Genomic DNA, 17,718 nt, shown 5'->3' with positions numbered 1-17,718 from the left:
TAACAATTCTGAGGGAGGGGGTTTGTATTTTCCATTTCAGGGGAGGCTCCTGCCTTCCTTAGCAGACACCTGGCTTTTCAAACCAAGACACTCCCCCTCAGTGCTCAAGTCGTGCTGCAAAGGCTTCACTCTGATTTAATTGACTTTACTCTTAGACTCGTAGAAGTTCCCAGGTGCCATTTTCCATCTTGTACTTTCCAATACCCAAATAACATTTGCTCTTTGCTATACTGATTATCAATGAAGAGCAAACAGAAATGGACAAAAATATCCCACAAGCAGAGACCAAAAGATAAAGCTGGTGAGAAAGCAGAGAGAGGAAGATGACTCAAAAATAGAATCTGACTTCCCTCTCCTCCAATAAAAGTTCTGGAAGCTGGTTCCCATGAAAGCAACAAGTCCCAAGCAGAGGGAATGAGCAGCACTCCCAGAGCACATCTGGGCTTAGCCTGCCCTTCCTTCCTCCCTCTGCAGCTCCTGGAGCCAACCCACAGCAGGGAACAGCCCCAGTGCTGGGGGAGGGGGTAATCACCACATCTTTAACACTGGCAGATTCTTTCATCTAACTCACTGTTCACCTGGTGTCAGCGTTGGTATAGCTTCGAAATGGCACAAGGGGATAAGAGAGGTCTCCCAGAGGGAATACTGATGGCACTGCACAGGACAGAACTGCAAGGGACAGAGTGCAGGGCAATCTGCAAGCATTCAGCAGAGTGATCATCAATGTTCATTAACGTGTCAGAGTTCTCAGTTAAACAGAAAAGACAGGTGGATTAAAATTGTATTCCAGGACATGTGGCTTACAAAGCTTTCTGGCAGTGGTGGAAGTTTAGCAGGCAAAGACAAACAGCCTGGAATGCCAAGTGAGCTGAGGAATGCAATAAAAATGCTAAATAAGAGAGCCAACCCCAAGGGAACAGCTTGGGCACCTCTGCCTGTTACTCCCCTGCCCCGGGCACTGAGATCCAGCAGCATCAGCTCCCACTGATGCTCTGGGGTCCAGCCTCCAGAGGGATACCATTAAACCTGGGGACACCATCAAAGCCAGTGACCTGCAGCCAGAACAGCTTTCATCCAAGGGGAGAGGCAGAGTTTGCAGAGTGGATCTTTGTGCTCCTTCAGCCAGAGGCACCTTGGCTGTGGACAACATCAGAACAAGCTTTGGAGAGACTTAAAAATCATACCCAGACCTCACTTCTGATGTGGGAAAGCAGCAGTTCACAGAACAGGACACAAACAAGGGTGCCCAGACAGACCCTGGCTGTGCCAACTCAGGAGGAGCCTGCCCAGCACCCCATCCCTCCACGTGCCAGGGACACGGGACAAAGATTCCCAGACCTTCACTCATCCCCAGCACGGAACACAGTGATGCTTCCAACAGAACCAACTTGTTTTGTCTCAGAAATACCAACCATCTGCTCTGCACTCCCAGTTTCTAGCAGGCTCCCAATTAATCAGCCATTAAAACCCCTCCATTAATGCGACCAAGAACACCAACATATGTGAGCTCAGAAAACAGAACCAACAAAAAGTGTTATCTCAACTGAACTGCTGCAAGCAACCAAGTAATGAAAAAATATCATTCCCATCCTGGAGGTTCAAGGCCAGGTTGGACAGGGCTTGGAACAAGCTGGGATAGTGGAAGGTGTCCCTGCCCACGGCAGCAGGTGGGGTGAGATGGGCTTTAAGGTCCCTTCCAACCTAAACCATTCCATGATTCTGTGATGATTCAAATCCACAGCCCTCGAACAGCCACGCCTGCAGGCAGGAGTGACCAGCCCAACGTGTCAGTGCATCCTTAAAGGCCTTTGTCACAGTCACACACCTCTAAGCACCTCCTCTCCAAATCTGGCACCAGCCTCATGGGCAGCTTCCAGCTGGAGCTGGCATCAGGGACACATCCCTGCACCCCTCAGTGTTCTATTAATGGGATCAGAACAGCTCAAAGTGAAGAACAGGAGAGGTGATGTGAGGTAACATGAAATATTCCTCCAAGCCCTGTGTGTGTCTCTGACAGCAGCCAGCAGCAGATTGCTGGGGAGGAGTATCAGAGCAAGAAAATCTGAGTGCCATTCCCTGAGCCTCCAGCTATCCACAGCTTTCTCAGCCTCTTGGATTTCTCAAGCCTGAGGTGGTGACTTTCAGTAGCCTGGGGGATTTTTCTGTCAGCCAAGAGCTCACAGGAATCCTGAAGCCCAGGTTTTCTGTGCTTCAGGTGAGAGAACTGCAGGCAGTGGCCTCACCCCAGGCCCAGGGATTGTGGTTTCTGGGAAAACCTCCTGGAGCATCTAAAGCTGTACTCCAGGGCCATCTGTTTTTCAGTGCAAAACTAAGAATTCCATGAAACAGGAGGGAAGAGAAGGAAAAGCTGGCAGATGCCAGAGGTCTGGTTCATTTTCTCTGCTAACAAACAAGGGCACTGAAGAGAAGGGCTGCAGCAAAGCTTCCAACCTCCTGCCCCAGAGAGGGGGGAAAAAAACATCACACAAGACATAAAACCTTCCTTTCTTGCCAGTGAGCAACAGACTCACTTTGGTCATTTTTTTCCACAAAACACCAAGGTATGCAGAAGCAGGAGTTCAGGTGTTCTAGTTCTAAGTCTGATGAAACATGGTCCGAGAATTGCCTTGAGAAATGAGTGGCCCAGAGGGCAGAGTGTGATTTCTGAGGCTCAGAAATGGTTTCAAATCAACCTCACCTGAAAAACACACCCACATCAGAAGACAAGGCCAGTACAATAGACACTGTGGAAAAATTTCAGCAGAGCAAATTTACTTGCTTGGACTCCATTAAAAGAAAATTTACTTTTGGCCTAATAAAAGTCTTCAAAATTATGTGGCTAAGTCACATAACTGATAAATGAGCTGGATGTCAGAGGATCTTGTCCAGCAAAAAAATACTAAGTGGTGCCAAGGTTCAGGCACCACAGTGAACATTTCACATTTAAATCTAATCTGTGTGTAAAGACAGGCAGAACTGTAATTAAAAACTCCAATAAATTATTAGCAAAGATTTTTCAGTGAGCTGTCCAATACATTATACATTTTTAGAACTGAAAAGAAGGAAGATTTAAAGGGCAGAAAGGAATGAGAGAGACACATATGTTGGATTTGAATCCCTCCCTACTTCAGTTTGAAATTCTATGAGATCAGAGGGCTCCCACATAGAACCAGAATTTGCACAGCCATGTGGTGTATTTTAGCTGGTCTCTGGAAAGGAACAAAAAAAATAGGCAAATACTTTTGAAAAATCTGAATACTGCAGAAGAACTTCTTATCAAAAGATGCTCTCAGCTCTACCAAAACTGAGAGGAAAAGAATTAATAATAAAAATAGACATCATAAACACTGACCGGAATTCATAAGCATGATGAATTGCACAGCAGCAAAACCTGCCCCCCTTCCTGGCACTCCAGAGCTGGAAAATTCTGCTCCTGCTTTCTGCAAGTTGGATATTGCACAGCCTCCTTTCTTGGAGACCCAAAGCCCCAGATGCAGAGGAAGGGCTGGCACACTGGAGCCAGGGGACAGCAGGGTCACTGAGCCCTGCAGGACCTGGGGGTCACTGTGCCCTGCAGGACCTGGGGGTCACTGAGCCCTGCAGGACCTGGGGGTCACTGTGCCCCTCACGACCTGGGGGTCACTGTGCCCTACAGGACCTGGGGGGGTCACTGTGCCCTGCAGGACCCTGGGGGGTCACTGAGCCTCACAGGACCTGGGGGTCACTGTGCCCTGCAGGACCTGGGGGTCACTGTGCCCTGCAGGACCTGGGGGTCACTGTGCCCTGCAGGACCTGGGGGGTCACTGAGCCTCACAGGACCTGGGGGTCACTGTGCCCTGCAGGACCTGCTGAGCCCACAGAGCCCAGAGCATTTTTCATTCTATCTCTGTCTCAAGGTGAAGGCAGGCCCAGCTGCTGCTGCCAGGTCCAAATAAACCTTTCATGCCACAGCTTGTGCCAGCAGCAGAGCTGCCCCAGCCCTGGCCCAGCACAGGGAGGAGCTGGAGCTGCTGCAGAGATCCAGAGGAGGCTCCAGGGGGATCAGAGGGATGGAGCAGCTCTGCTGGGAGGAGAGGCTGGCACAGCTGGGATTGTTCACCTGCAGAGGAGAAGCTTTGGGGGGACCTTGGTGTGGCTTTGCAGGGCTGGAAGTACAGGAAAGGTGGAGAGAGACTGTCCAAGGGCCTGGAGTGCCAGGACAATAAGGAATGGCTTCCCACTGCCAGAGGGCAGGGATGGATGGGATATTGGGAATGAGGAATTGTTCCCTGTGAGGGTGTGAGGCCCTGGCACAGGGTGCCAAGAGCAGCTGGGGCTGCCCCTGGATCCCTGGCAGTGCCCAAGGCCAGGCTGGGACAGTGGGAGGTGTCCCTGCCATGGCAGGGGCAGAATGAGATGAGTTTTAAGGTCCCTTCCAACCTGGACCCTTCTGTGATTGGAAGCTCCCTGGAAGCACAAACATCCCTTAGCATTTAATTAGGACACAATCCCACTGTCTGGAAACAATATGTGAATTATCATAAATCACAAAACACCAAATGTCAAAGGAACCAGCACAAATGGTCTGGGGAAAGCTGTAGGTGGTCCCACATGCTGGTGCTCCCTGTGTGCAGAATGCACCCCTGAGGGAGAAGAGGCTGCTCACCTGAGCTGCTCCCATTACAAATCAAAACTTAAAAAAAATAATTGAAAATAAATTTAATTAAACCCACAAAAAAGAACTAAGCAATGAAACCACTTAGTCATGTCTCATTCAGGCAAAAGTGGATTTTTTTTTTTTCTGGGGGAAGAAAGATTCTGAGTATTTTTTGGTTTTTGTGGACAGTGAATATTCACTATCAAACTGAGATTTTCTAGTTGCCATTACTTTTATATTCCTTTAATAATGCAGAAGCAGCTAAAAATTACCAAAACAAGCCCCAAAAATCCTGTTGAATAAATGCACCTGCAACCAGCTCCAACTCCAAGCACTGCCCACAGCCTTCTCATGCCAATTCCAGGAAAAGGAAAAGCACTTCTTAAGTGTTATATTGTGTTACAATAACACGATATAACCTGCATTCCCAGCAGGACTGGGGTCAGCCAGCATCCCAAGGCCAGGCTCCTTCCCAGAGCTGCAGCAGCTGGTGATTCTTGCAATGGTCTCAGTGTTCCTCCCTGTATCCTCCTCATTCCTTCTATCCTCCTCTCCAACCTGCAGCAGGGGAATTCAAAGCATCACTGCAATATCCTGCTAAGTTCATATTAACAGGAAGGGGAAGGAATTTTCTGTAATAAATATATTAAGTTGCAGAAGAAAGCTAAAACCAGCTGTTCTCCCCACATATTAAGGCTGCTCTCCACTGCTCTGGAACAGATTTGAAGCCCAGAGCAATGAAATTATACAGATCAAATGTTAAGTATGGATTAAATGTTAAGTCAAATATTGTAATCAGATGCTGCCATTTAACTTACAATTAGAAAAAAGGTTGGTTCAAGGAAAAAAGAAAAAAAAACAACAAAAAAATAAATCCCAAAAAAACATGAACAGCAGCAAATGTTCAAAGTAATTTTTCAAACTGAGAGTTTGGAATCAGAAAAGATTTTCAATTAAGCCTTGTCAAGCAAAGCACATTAACAGCTCTGATTTCCATAAAGCCAGGGCAGGTCTGATCCTAGCTCACACCCAAAGCCCAGGTAAGCCCAGCTGGGAGCTCAGGGAAGGGCTCAGGTGGCAGCACCTGCTCTGCAAGGCCCCAGTGCAAACCTTTCCACATGGAATCATGGGATGGAAAGGACCTTAAACTCATCCCATTCCACCCCTGCCATGGCAGGGACATCTCCCACTGTCCCAGGCTGCTCCCAGCCCTGTCCTGCCCGGCCTTGGGCACTGCCAGGGATCCAGGGGCAGCCACAGCTGCTCTGGGCAACAGCTCCCCTATGCCAAATGTGCACGGGAATAAGAAAACAACCTGAAAACAAATCAAAATTTCACTCCACTGCAGGAAGTCAGAAGGAAAAAAAAAATCATTCCAAAACCCATCTCCTTCCCTGAAAGCCAAGAAGCCAAGCACTGCCTGCACGCGGCTCCCAGCGCTTTGTGAGGAACACCCAAAAAACCCCGAGCCAGAGGGCAGACGAGGAAATACAAAAGCTACAAGTTAAAAAAAAAAAAAAAAAAAAAAGGAGGTAAAAAAGAAAACATTGTTTCTATTGCTAAATAAAGCAAGCAAACCTGCAGGCTGTCCCAGGCCGGGCCAGCCCCCAGAGGCTCTGCAGGCCTGAGGGCGCTCCGGGCCGGGTGCGAGGCCCGGTGCGAGGCCCGGGCGCTCCCGTGCCAGCGGTGTTTGGGACCAGATGGCTCCCGTGTTTGCCCACAACACTTTCCTCTTCCCACTGCAGCCGTCTGCTCCCTTTTGGCAACAACTTCAGGTGCCAAGGGTGTGCAGAACCATCTCGAGCTGCCAAGCGCGGCACAGCGCAGGGGAGGGAGGGAACAGGGTGAAGGAGGAAAGGCCGAGTGACCCCCAAACCCCCCTTGGGCACCTCTCTGCTGCTTTCAGCCCAAAGGGGTATTTTTATTCTGAACAGTCCATCTACCTACTTAAGTTTCTGTTTGTTTTATTTACAAGCTCTTAGTGTTGTCACACATCAAAACAAGCTGGCAGTGATCCCTAAGGAGTCCCCATTAGCAATACAGCTCCATTATGGATGTAACATTTTTCTGCCATCTCCAAAATAAGAGGAATCTTCAAACACCCACAAATTAGTTCTCACTGTAACAAGTCTCCACCATAAGTTGCACATAAATTCAGACTTCAGAAGGTTAAAGAGCTCATGCACCGCTGGCTTCTTCCTCTGCCTGTTCACCCAGAAGATTTTTAAGCACAAACAGGAGTGTCAGCTCCAGACACTACAAGTCAGAAAGAAAATTACCAATAAATGTAAGTGGTTCCACCTCAAGCACCACATAACCTGTACTTTTAAATAAGCCATGAGAGAGCAGACTAATAATTTCTCAAAGGACTACAGGAGATTCACTCAAGAGATCTGTAATAGCATTTGAGGATGAAAAGAGGATGTTCAGGAAATGTCAAACACCACTAATGAACACAAAATGAATTCTGAATTAAATACATGAGTTTTGTGAGGAACTGGAACGTGCATAAGCAACTTCACCCATGGATAAAGCAATTAATGACTCAGCCATGGGCTGAACACATGGTTTTGTGGGCATGAGACAGACAAACAAGCTGGCAACAAATGGGACAATGATTTCAGACTAAACTTCGGATTTCCAGTGCCAATCTGGATCTCCTCCATGAGCCTCTTCCACCAAGTCTTATCCTTACCACTCATGTACAACCACAATGCAAGAAAACTGCTAAGAAACCCTTTGGACGAAGCTTTTCAGCTGAGGAGGCCTGGAACCCTCTCACCCATGAGCTGGACAGAATCAGACCCTCAGGAGCCATGGGAACATTGCCCTGCTGTGGGATGTGTCTCCTGGAGTGACTGTGGGCAGCTGAGGCAGCCAAGACAAGGGCAGAGAGCCTGGTGAGTATTTCCAAGTCATTAAGACAAAAGTTTTCCACTACAATTAAATGCAAATTAAGGATGGGAAGAGAGAAGCAAGAAGCATGGAAAAGGCTGATCCTGACTGCTGCAGAATCACAGAATGGTTTGGGCTGGAAATGACTTTAAAGATCACCTGTCCATGGACACCTTCCACTGTCCCAGGATGTTCCAGCCTGGCCTTGGACACTTCCAGGGATGGGGCAGTCCCAGCTTCTCTGGGCAACCTGTGCCAGGGCTTCCCCACCCTCACAAGAATTTCTCCCTAACCTGACCTAATCCTGCCCTGAGTTTATAACCATTCCCCACCGTCCTGTGGGGACCTGGCCATATAAAAATTCCCTCTCCCTCCTTTGTTATAAAGCCACAGGATTCTCTCCAAAACCTCCTCCCCAGCCCTGTGACCATCCCCAGGTACTGCTAACCCCTAACACAGCATGGACCCCCCTGTGACAGGTGCCAGCAGCTCTCACTGTAACAAGTCTCCACCATAACCTGCACAGAAATTCCGACTTCAGAAGCTAAAGAGCTCATGCACCACTGGCTTCTTCCTGTGCCCCTGTGACCCCCATGGCACTCTGAAGTGGCCAGCAGGGTTTGTTTGCTGTGATGCCACCGTGGAACACTCACCCACAGCACTGAGGGCGTGCTTCAGCTCCAGGGTGAAGGCTGTCAGCGGCACCTCCTCGGACACCGGCATGATGGCCACCGTGGACAGGTTGCTGGCAGGATTCCCTGCATCCCACTTGCTGCTGGAGCTGTGCAGTCCCAGAGGATGACCTGTTCACAGAGAAAACACCTGCCATCAGTCAGCCAGGCTGCAAAACATGGAATGTCACCTGCAGGCAGGAGGGAAAGTGTCACTGTGTCACCAAGCTGCTCAATGTCAGAGAAATGGAGCACAAACCTCCACAGCATGTGAGAGCAGAGTTCCCACATATTTCATTTTAAGAGGATGGAGATCAGTTTCCATCGTTTTTGGTTGCTGGTACAGCATGTGTGGGTTGAAGTCAGGCAATTTAAAAATATGCCAGGAATATGTTAAATGAAACGTGGATCTACCTGACCCAGGAAGACGAAGATAAAAAGGCACTTAAAATCCCTTCACCACAATTTTGGAACTGATTCCACAAGAGGAATTAGCTTAACTAACAAAACCTCCAAACCTGCTGTCAGTATTAAAATATTCCAAAATTTTCCAAAACTTAACAATCCTTTTATTATGGTGTCCTAAGCAAGGAAGGAAATAGCTGTTTTCAACAAAGCTCCTATAGAAAATGTGCATCTCAACCTGTTTTCCCTTCTCTGCAAGATGCAGAGCTTTACAGATATGGGCTTAGGAGTATTACAATATGGAACCTCTGAAGTAGCTGCAAAGTACCTTGGAACTCTCTTTAATATAATTTGGTGAATAAGGGCAGAGGAAAAGCAGTTTTTGAGAGAAATCTGCAATGCATGTGAGGAAGATCAAGATCTTCCCAGACAGCTTAGAGCTGGTAAAGGTCAATGTTCTACAAACTGTTCTTGTTCTGATACCCTTTTTTCTCTTCAGCTGAGCCTTCTCAGAAAATCTCACTCTGCTTCTAATGCCTGTCAACTCAGCTCTGAGAACACAAAAAAATTTTGAATTTAAGTTGGGATTTCACATCCTGCTTATCTCGCTTCACCCAGCAAAGGCCTAAGATGTACCATCAAGATGAATTCTTGAGCTGAGCATGTGGAAATACTTGATATCCCCTGTGCAAACCCATTCAAAGGCTCAATGCCAGAGTGACAGACCACTGCAGGACACAAAGAAATATCAGATAATTTTTTTTTTTAAATATATTCAGCAATTGAGTTATTCATTTCAAATCTTCTAAAACAGCTCTGCACAGAACATTAAATAGTTTTCCCCAACCTTCTGGTGATCTTCAAGAAGATATCTGTGGGTTTAAACAGGTTCCCCATCACAGCTCAACCCCTTCAACTCCACAGGCCCTTCCCTCCTCAGAACTTCAATGGTGATTCTCTGATGGGACTCCTGTTACTCTCACTGATTTTCCTCCCATATTCTGTTTCCCCCATTCTGCTCTGTTTCTCAGGCAGTGCAGCCTCTGCCCTGGGCCACAGAAGCATTTCAGCAGGCACAGAAGTTTAAGTACAATTATCACCAGGCATTTGTGCACGAGTGGTTGTGCCCACAGAGCCGAGAAGGTGAAGAAAGAGCAGATTCCCTTCCCCAGACTGCTCTGAAACAGGGAAGTGGGTGACCTTTTATTTTCAGTCTCCTTGGAATCTGGCAATATCAGCAACTGAAGGAATTAAACCCCCCCCCAACCAAACAAAACCCAAACAATCCTCAGTATCAAAGAGCCCCACAACACCCCCAGCAGTTAGCAGGAATCTGCTTTCAAATGCTGCTCAAGGAAATTGGGAGAATTCCCTCCTACTCCCTTCAGTCAGTAAAGAGACTTTGTGTTGGTGCTGCCACAAACACAAAGCTGCAGAAGCAACCCATGGCAGGCCATTTCCTCCCAGACAATTCATTAAAATACTGCAAATCCAGGCATTTGAAATCAGTCTGTGCTGCTGCTCAGCACTGTGCTCTGACTCCAGCCCATTAACAGCTGCTATTTCCAATGCTCCCTTCACATTGCTCTTGAAAGAAATTCCAGGGAAATTTCACTGCACACAGGCAGCAACACTTCTGTATCTCAATTGCAAATCATTTCATTCCCACACTCAGTTAGCCATGCTCTGACAAAACCATCATGTGTACACAGATACAATGAAATCACCATCCACTTGCACCTGCAGCTGTGAGAGACCACAGAATCCCAGGCTGGTTTGGGCTGGAAGGGACCTTCAAGCCCATCCAGTGCCACCCTTGCCCTGGCAGGGACACCTCCCACTGTCCCAGGCTGCTCCCAGCCATGCCCAGCCTGGCCTTGGGCACTGCCAGGGATCCAGGGGCAGCCCCAGCTGCTCTGGGCACCCTGTGCCAGGGCCTGCCCACCCTGCCAGGGAACAATTCCCAATTCCCAATATCCCATCCATCCCTGCCCTCTGGCAGTGGGAGCCATTCCCTGTGTCCTGTCCCTCCATCCCTTGTCCCCAGCTCTTCTGCAGCCCCTTTAGGCACTGGAAGGGGCTCTAAGTTCTCCCTGGAGCCTGCTCTTCTCCAGGCTGAAATTTAGCAATGCATTTCCTTTCCAAGCATGCACTGCCTGTTTCCAAATTTAAGGATGCAAGTCTGAGCCCCAGCATCAATAGGAATAGCCCAGGAATGAGTCTCACCTCCCTGCTGCAGACTGCCAAGGATCTTCTCACCCAGCAAGTGAATAAGTCTGGTCACAACCTGGGAGAGAAAGGGGGAAAAAAGAAAAATTCAGGCAGAATGTACTGAAAGTAGTGCATCCACATGGAGACTTCCAAACTTTTTTAAGATGTTCCCTCAAGTTGAGCCACACAGAGTCAAGGGTTTGCAGCTGCAGCTTCTTTCCTGGCTGTAATGTCTGGTGATTGGTCATTTGTCTTGGTTTCTCCTACCTTGTTTTACTTTAATTTGGAAAAACAAGAAAACAAAGCAACCCTGGAACAGGCAGGATTTAACTTGCTTTGGGGGGAAAAAAAAAGATTATTTGGGCAAACATGTCAAATTGCATTTCCAGCTCTCCTCATTTCTCTCTGCAGTGCACCTGCCCCTCTAAGTACTCTCAGTGCTCAGTGGGTGCTGCATCTTTTGTAGGTGCTAAAGGCTCAAAAAGGTCCAAGCCTGTGTTCAAACAGACCCTTCCCTAGTCGTGGTGAATGGTTTACAGCAGCCAATTTATAGTATTTGGGGGAAAAAAGGGGAATAAATACACCCCCTAAACACCTGCAGAATCAAAACAAACTACCTAAGAAATTGCCTTCCCCCTCAAATCATGTTTGCCTGGTAATTCATGTTTGAAGACACAGATGTGCTCCCAGCTGTTTTTCCAGCAAGATTCACATAAATATAAACTAATATTCCAATAGCCAAATGTATCTCCAAACTGAGAAGCCTCTCTCCAACATGACCAATCAATAACTCCTGACAAGTGGGATAGCAGAAGACAAATCCTTGCAATATCAAAAAGTGACAGACATGGAAAATGCAGCATTTATTCAAAGCTCTACACAGATGTTTTAACCAAATAAGGAAAAGAGTTATTTAAATGCATTAAGGATTAATAGAGCAATCATTAAATATCCTCTCCCAGACAAACAACTCTAGGTCAAAATAGCTCAGAAGGGCATGAAAAAACCCCAAAACAATTGCCACAACAAAAGTTCTGCAAGGTCAACAAGGAAAACAAACAGCAGACAGGTTACCTGGGATCCTGGATAAACACACCCTGTTCCCACAGAAACAGTCACTTTGGGATGCAGCTTTCACATCAAGGGCCAGGTAGGCATCAAGACAGGTCAGGATGCCCACCTGAGTCATTTACACATCCTGCCTTAAAAACAAAATCTAATGCAGCAAACTCCCCTGCACCATGAAATGCTGTGTATAAAGCACTGATGTGTTTTAAGTCCTCATTGGGAAAAGGGAGAAGAGCAGACAGAGGCTTCCAGCACAAGGGTGACTTGCAGTGGAGCACAGAAAAAGAGTTACCAAGGTTATTTCAGGGATTTTATGGCATGGCTTGGGTGAAAAAAACCTTTCAAACCCACCCACTTCGACCCCTGCAAGGAGCAGGGACACCTCCCACTGTCCCAGGCTGCTCCAAGCCCTGTCCTGCCTGGCCTTGGACACTTCCAGGGATCCAGGGACAGCCACAGCTGCTCTGGGCCAGCTCTGCCCCATAGCCATGACTGCAAGTTGGTGAAGGTGCCACATCAACATCTCCTCAGTGACCGGACAAAGCCCTTGGAAGTGCCTCTTCCTTGCCCCTGAAGCAGGCACAGTGCCCATGCCCGCTGCCACCCATGTGGGGAGGACAGCAGGAAAGCTCCCAGCCTCCTGCCTTGTCCTGGAATCTCAGACAGGATCTAAAATGCTTCCCTTTGTCCAAAATACAACAGAATCTGATGATCACCCAACCACACAACTCAACACCACCAAGCTCCAAGGCTCTGGGATTCCCCAAAGGCACCGCACATGGCTACAGAAAACTAATCCAGCCATGGGGAGAATTCAGGGAAACAGGGAATTCTTCACAAAAACAGAGACTGATGGCCCTTGCTAAAGGAGATAATCTGCCCCCAGAGCACATTTGCTATACCAGCTCACAGGCTTCACCTAAACCTGCAGCAGCACAGCAGGACTTTCCTTCAGCAGTTTTGGGAGGTGTCGTGAACATCTTACACTTCTGAAGCACTTAAGCATCAGAATTTTAATTACTTACTAAAACCATCTCCTGTATTTATAACTTTTTCTGCTTTACAGGCAGCTAAGGAGAGCTCCAGCTAAGTTACAAAATATGTCCAAGGTTAATGATGGAACTAAGAATAGAACCTATTGGTCTCATTTTCCAGTCGGCTGCTCCTATTACTGGGAAATATTATTTGTCTTGTTTGCTGGAGCAAACCTTACAGCCTTGGTATGTATAGATAGGGAAAATTATTTCCCTGGTGACTTTGTACAACAAGCAAAGCTGCTCCCCAGAACGGGATGAGTCACTCTGTCGCAGTCATGGCAACGTCCAAGGAACATCAATTTGGGATCCGAGCTCAGAACTGAAATTTCCACAGAGTTTTATATTACATACACCAGATATCCTCTCACAAAAAGGCAATGTTTTCCTCTAAAAGGGACTTGTCCATCCTCTGAGGGAGAAGTCAATACAAATCACATCCCTCCATCGATAGCAGACCTGACCCGATCGACCTGCAGCCCTCAGTGTGCAGGGCAGCAGGAGCAGCTCTCCCCAGATTCAGGGCAGCTGGGGAGAACTGAAAAGCAGCAGGAAAAATTCATCCTTCAGGTTTCCAAGCCCCTTTATTCTCACTCCCACGCAGCAGCAGGGCACGGGAGGGAGCAGCAGAGCTCAATGCAGCCCAAGAGACAAGAAGGAAGTCAAAGGATCTGGGAGAGGACAGGGATGGCTTGGGGAGGGAACAAGCAGGAATTAGCCTTTGGGCTAGGAGCAGAACGACAGAGATTGAAGGGAAACAATTACTCCAGGTAATTGTCTGGAGGAGATGGAGGCAAAGGGCAAGCAAGGGTGGGTACCTCAGAGCAGAATCTGGGCTGTGACTCAGCAGTCCCTTATCCCTCCTGCTCAGCTTCACTTTGTAGGAAAAACAAGGTGAGGCTGAGTCTCTTCTCTCAGGTAAGAAGTGACAGGACATGAGGGAACATCCTCAAGCTGTGCCAGGGAAGTTTAGTTGGATATTAGGAGGGAGGTCAAGCAGTGGCACAGGTTGCCCAGGGCAGTGGTGGAGTCACCACGCCTGGAAGTGTGGATGTAGCACATGGGGGACACGGGTTGGAGGCCGTCATGGTGGCACTGGGGAAATGGCTGGACTTGATGATCTTGGGGGACTTTTCCAACCTTAACAATTCAAGGAAAGCTCTGGGAATTGGCAGTGGGGCGGGGCAGGAACTGGAGTGACCTGGAGAACACAGCAAGTTTCCCTCCTCTGCAGCCCCCAGCATTGCCCCGCACTCCTGAGCCAGGGACAGCCTGGGCACTGCTTCTCCCAGAGCCTTCTGCCCCCTTCCCCATAGGAACACCAGCCTTTCTCAATCACAGTGCCAGAAGAGCCCAGAACACTTCCCAGACATCTGCACAAGTGGAATCCTCTCATTTTCACCATCACCCAGGGCTAGACAGCCTTCCTGGTCGGAAGCGTCTGCTGTGCTCACCCTACGGCACATCCTGGATTTTACAGCCTCTTCAGCACCCAGCCCTGCAAACACCCCTCCTGCTGGCACAGGATCAGGCAGCTTCAATTTAAGGCTTGAAGAAAAATCTGCAAGAAGGCAGCGAGTCAGAGCCCAGACTGATCAAACAACACCAGCAGGTTCCTAAATGAGGCGAGGATCATTAATTGCCTGTAGTAAAGCAAACGCAGCTTTTGGACCCCTCATGCTGGGGATGGAGCTGAGCTCGGTTTAGTTAGGGAGGAAGGGGAATTAATCCTTCCTCATGATGAGGAACAGCAGTGGCAATGAGTGCAGCCAGCTCAGTTAATCACAGTTAATCACAGTAACGAGCAGCAGAGCTGTGGATTAGACATTTGGCTGCCAGGACAGGTCTGCTCAGAGCTCCCCAAACTGCCAGGGAACACAGCTTCCCACCCCCTGCTCCCTGCCCAGGCTTGGAGGTGACTCAGTAAGGTCACAGAGCACCTAAAGAGGCACTACAGGAGCTCATGGAGTGAGTCTGGAGCTGTGGGGTCTGCCCAGGTCAGGGAGGTGACTGAGTTCACCATCAAAAATATCCCCAAAGCACAGAAAACCCCACTCTCCTGAGCTTATGCGAGAGTTTTCAGGCCAGAAGGACAAAATCTGACCTTACAGGTCTAAAAAACTGAGTAAATCTCCATTTCAAAAGCTACTTGGGGCTCCAGGTGCATCAGTGCTGCTCTCCAAAAGCCCCAAACCCCTCCAGCTCCCACAGGCACCACTGCAGATTTCACCTCATCACCCTGGCCCAGAGCAGGATGTTCAGGTGAGACACTTCCCAAGGGAAATGACCATTTCTCCTCCTCCTCCTGCCACCCACTCCCCTTTTCAGATGAACTCCCAAGACATTTTTGTGCAGGGCAAAACAGGACAAAGAGTTTGTTTCTCAAATGGTGTTGGAGAGCACTTCCCCAAGCACAATTCCACCTCTCCCACCCCACTCACCACCTCACCCATCTACAAACATCTCACCTTCCTGGCTGTTTCTGGATCAACTCCATCCCAGTGAGACTCACTCAGGCTCCCCCAAACCCCCAAACAGCTCCTGTCTACTGTGACAGTCTGTTCTTCCACCTGCTACAGTGGAGCTTCTGGGAAACCATTAATTTTCACTGTGCTTAATTAATGTTCAATTATTCCACAGACCTGCAGCCTCTGCATTCGTGGCAGGGCAAGGCCCAAACACCACATCCCAAGGGGCTGCATTTCCTTTCTTTAGGATGATTAATTCCTGTTTCAAAAGCAGGATGTGGCCAGGCAGGATCTCAGCTCTGCCCTCAGCTCTATGCTCCATCCATCCTGGCTCTGAGGTGTTATCACAGCACCACTTACTCCACAGCCAATGGAATTCCCACACCAAGAGGTTACAGTCACTTTGCAGTGCTGTATTTCCTATAATCCCTTTAAATATTTCAAACTACCCCTGCTAATCCTCCAAGGCTGGGTTCTGGTTAAAGCTTTTGTTCCTATTCAACTGTGAAACTCAAGAGTTCATTTACAAAAAGCTCTTTTGAAAGTCATTTTCATGAGAATTCAGTTGGAAAATATTTTCCTGTGGACATTTATTTCAATCTGTGAATACTATGGGATGTGAATACTATGGGATGGCCTGGTAAATTGAATTATCTGCTGATAGACAACAACTAATCCAAACAAAGCTTGCTCCATCATAGGTAACTCTTGATTTAGAGAAAACTATACAAGAAGGGGGCCTACAAGAAATGTGGAGAAAGACTATTTATAGGGGCCTGGAGGGACAGGACCCAGGGAATGGCTCTCACTGCCAGAGGGCAGGGATGGATGGGATATTGGGAATTGGGAATTGTTCCCTGGCAGGGTGGGCAGGCCCTGGCACAGGGTGCCCAGAGCAGCTGGGGCTGTCCCTGGATCCCTGGAAGTGCCCAAGGCCAGGCTGGACAGGGCTGGGAGCACCTGGGACAGTGGGAGGTGTCCCTGCCAGGGCAGGGGTGGCACTGGATGGGTTTCAAGGTTCCCTCCAACCCAAACAATTCTGGGATTCTAAATCAGGGGGAAATTTCACAAAATCAACACCAATACCCAAATTCACAGCCACAAATAACTGATGTAAGGTCCTGTGTTTTACAAATCCCTTTTAGTTACAACAGAAGAAATACACCAAAGTATATGTAAGAAGAAAACATACAAACCCCAAACTATTCATCACCTCAGCCCTACCCTGCTCCAGGGTTCAGCTTTCACTGTCTGTGATTTTAAATCAAAGCTCCTGTGCACAGAAGCCAAGGGCCAGGCCCAGGAAGCCTCCCCAGCCCTGGCAGGTTCCTGGCAGGCTCCTGGCAGGTTCCTGGCAGGTTCCTCCCGTTATCTCCTGCAGGTTCCTGGGCCAGGACAGCAGCCTTGGCTGAAGGAATGAACCTGCCATGGCTGTGTCAGCCCTGCACCTCCAAGGGATGAGTGCAGCCCTACTGAATGGGGTTTTCCTCTTTGGATCCTCCACCACCATCCAGACCCAACAGACCAGGATGCTGCAGGGAACAGGAGCCCTGGAGGGGAGCTGTGGACTCTCCAGTGCCTTTCAAGTCTAACAATAAGATGCTTCCTTGTTCAGCTTTTAAAACTTCAGTCACCTAACAGGCACCCCCAAACTGCAATCACAGAATACTCAGAGAACCTCCTGAGCTGGAGAGACCCACCAGGATCATCAAATCCAACCCCTGTCCCTGCCCAGACCCCCCCAACCCCACCCTGGGCATCCCTGGCAGCGCTGTCCAAAGGCTCCTGGAGCTCTGGCAGCCTCGGGGCTGTGCCCATTCCCTGGGCAGCCTGGGCAGTGCCAGCACCCTCTGGGGAAAGAACCTTTTCCTCATTTTAACCTAAACCTCCCCTGACACAGGTCACCAGAGAGAAATTAAATATGTTAAATAACAATCTATTAGTGCTTCCACAGAGGGTACTGCAGAGCTTCACATCCAGGTGTGATTTAGTTAAAAAGGGTAAAAAACCTGTCAAAGGGTTTTGTGCCATACAGAGACTCTATGGATGAGCTGCCATGAAAAACAGGCCTGCCAAGGGTTTGCTGTTATACAAATAAGAGCAATTGCAGCCAAATAGTGCAAACAGCCATTTTTACCTACACAAATCCACAGAACAGCTTCTGGGAAGCTGTTTCCAGGAGCTGAGATTATCCTTGACCAGCTTTCTTAAGGATCTTTTTTAAGGGACAAGGGAGGAGGAGAGGTAAATTAGATCCTCAGCTTGAATAAAACCAGGGTGTTATTGAAGTTTCACATGGCCCCAGATCAGACAAACACTGGCTTGTCTGG

The 17,718-nt window shown here is 48.4% G+C and overlaps 1 protein-coding gene across 2 annotated transcripts in view; it reads right to left on the bottom strand.

Annotated features, from left to right (window-relative positions):
- PNPLA7 (patatin like domain 7, lysophospholipase) overlaps positions 1-17,718 on the bottom strand; it is a 131,332-nt gene that overhangs the window by 51,703 nt on the left and 61,911 nt on the right. For both annotated transcript variants that reach the window (XM_084219657.1, XM_084219658.1), the window contains exons 21-22: positions 10,834-10,894; positions 8,185-8,334 (exon numbers count right to left, since the gene is read on the bottom strand). In XM_084219657.1, the coding sequence (XP_084075783.1) occupies positions 8,185-8,334; positions 10,834-10,894 (211 nt within the window). The remainder of the gene's footprint in view (positions 1-8,184; positions 8,335-10,833; positions 10,895-17,718) is intronic.

Source organism: Fringilla coelebs (assembly GCF_963513975.1).
Source record: "Fringilla coelebs genome assembly, chromosome: 21".
In the NCBI taxonomy this organism is placed as follows: domain Eukaryota; kingdom Metazoa; phylum Chordata; class Aves; order Passeriformes; family Fringillidae; genus Fringilla; species Fringilla coelebs.
Note: the sequence above shows the minus strand (reverse complement) of the source record. Positions and strands in the feature narration are given on the sequence as shown.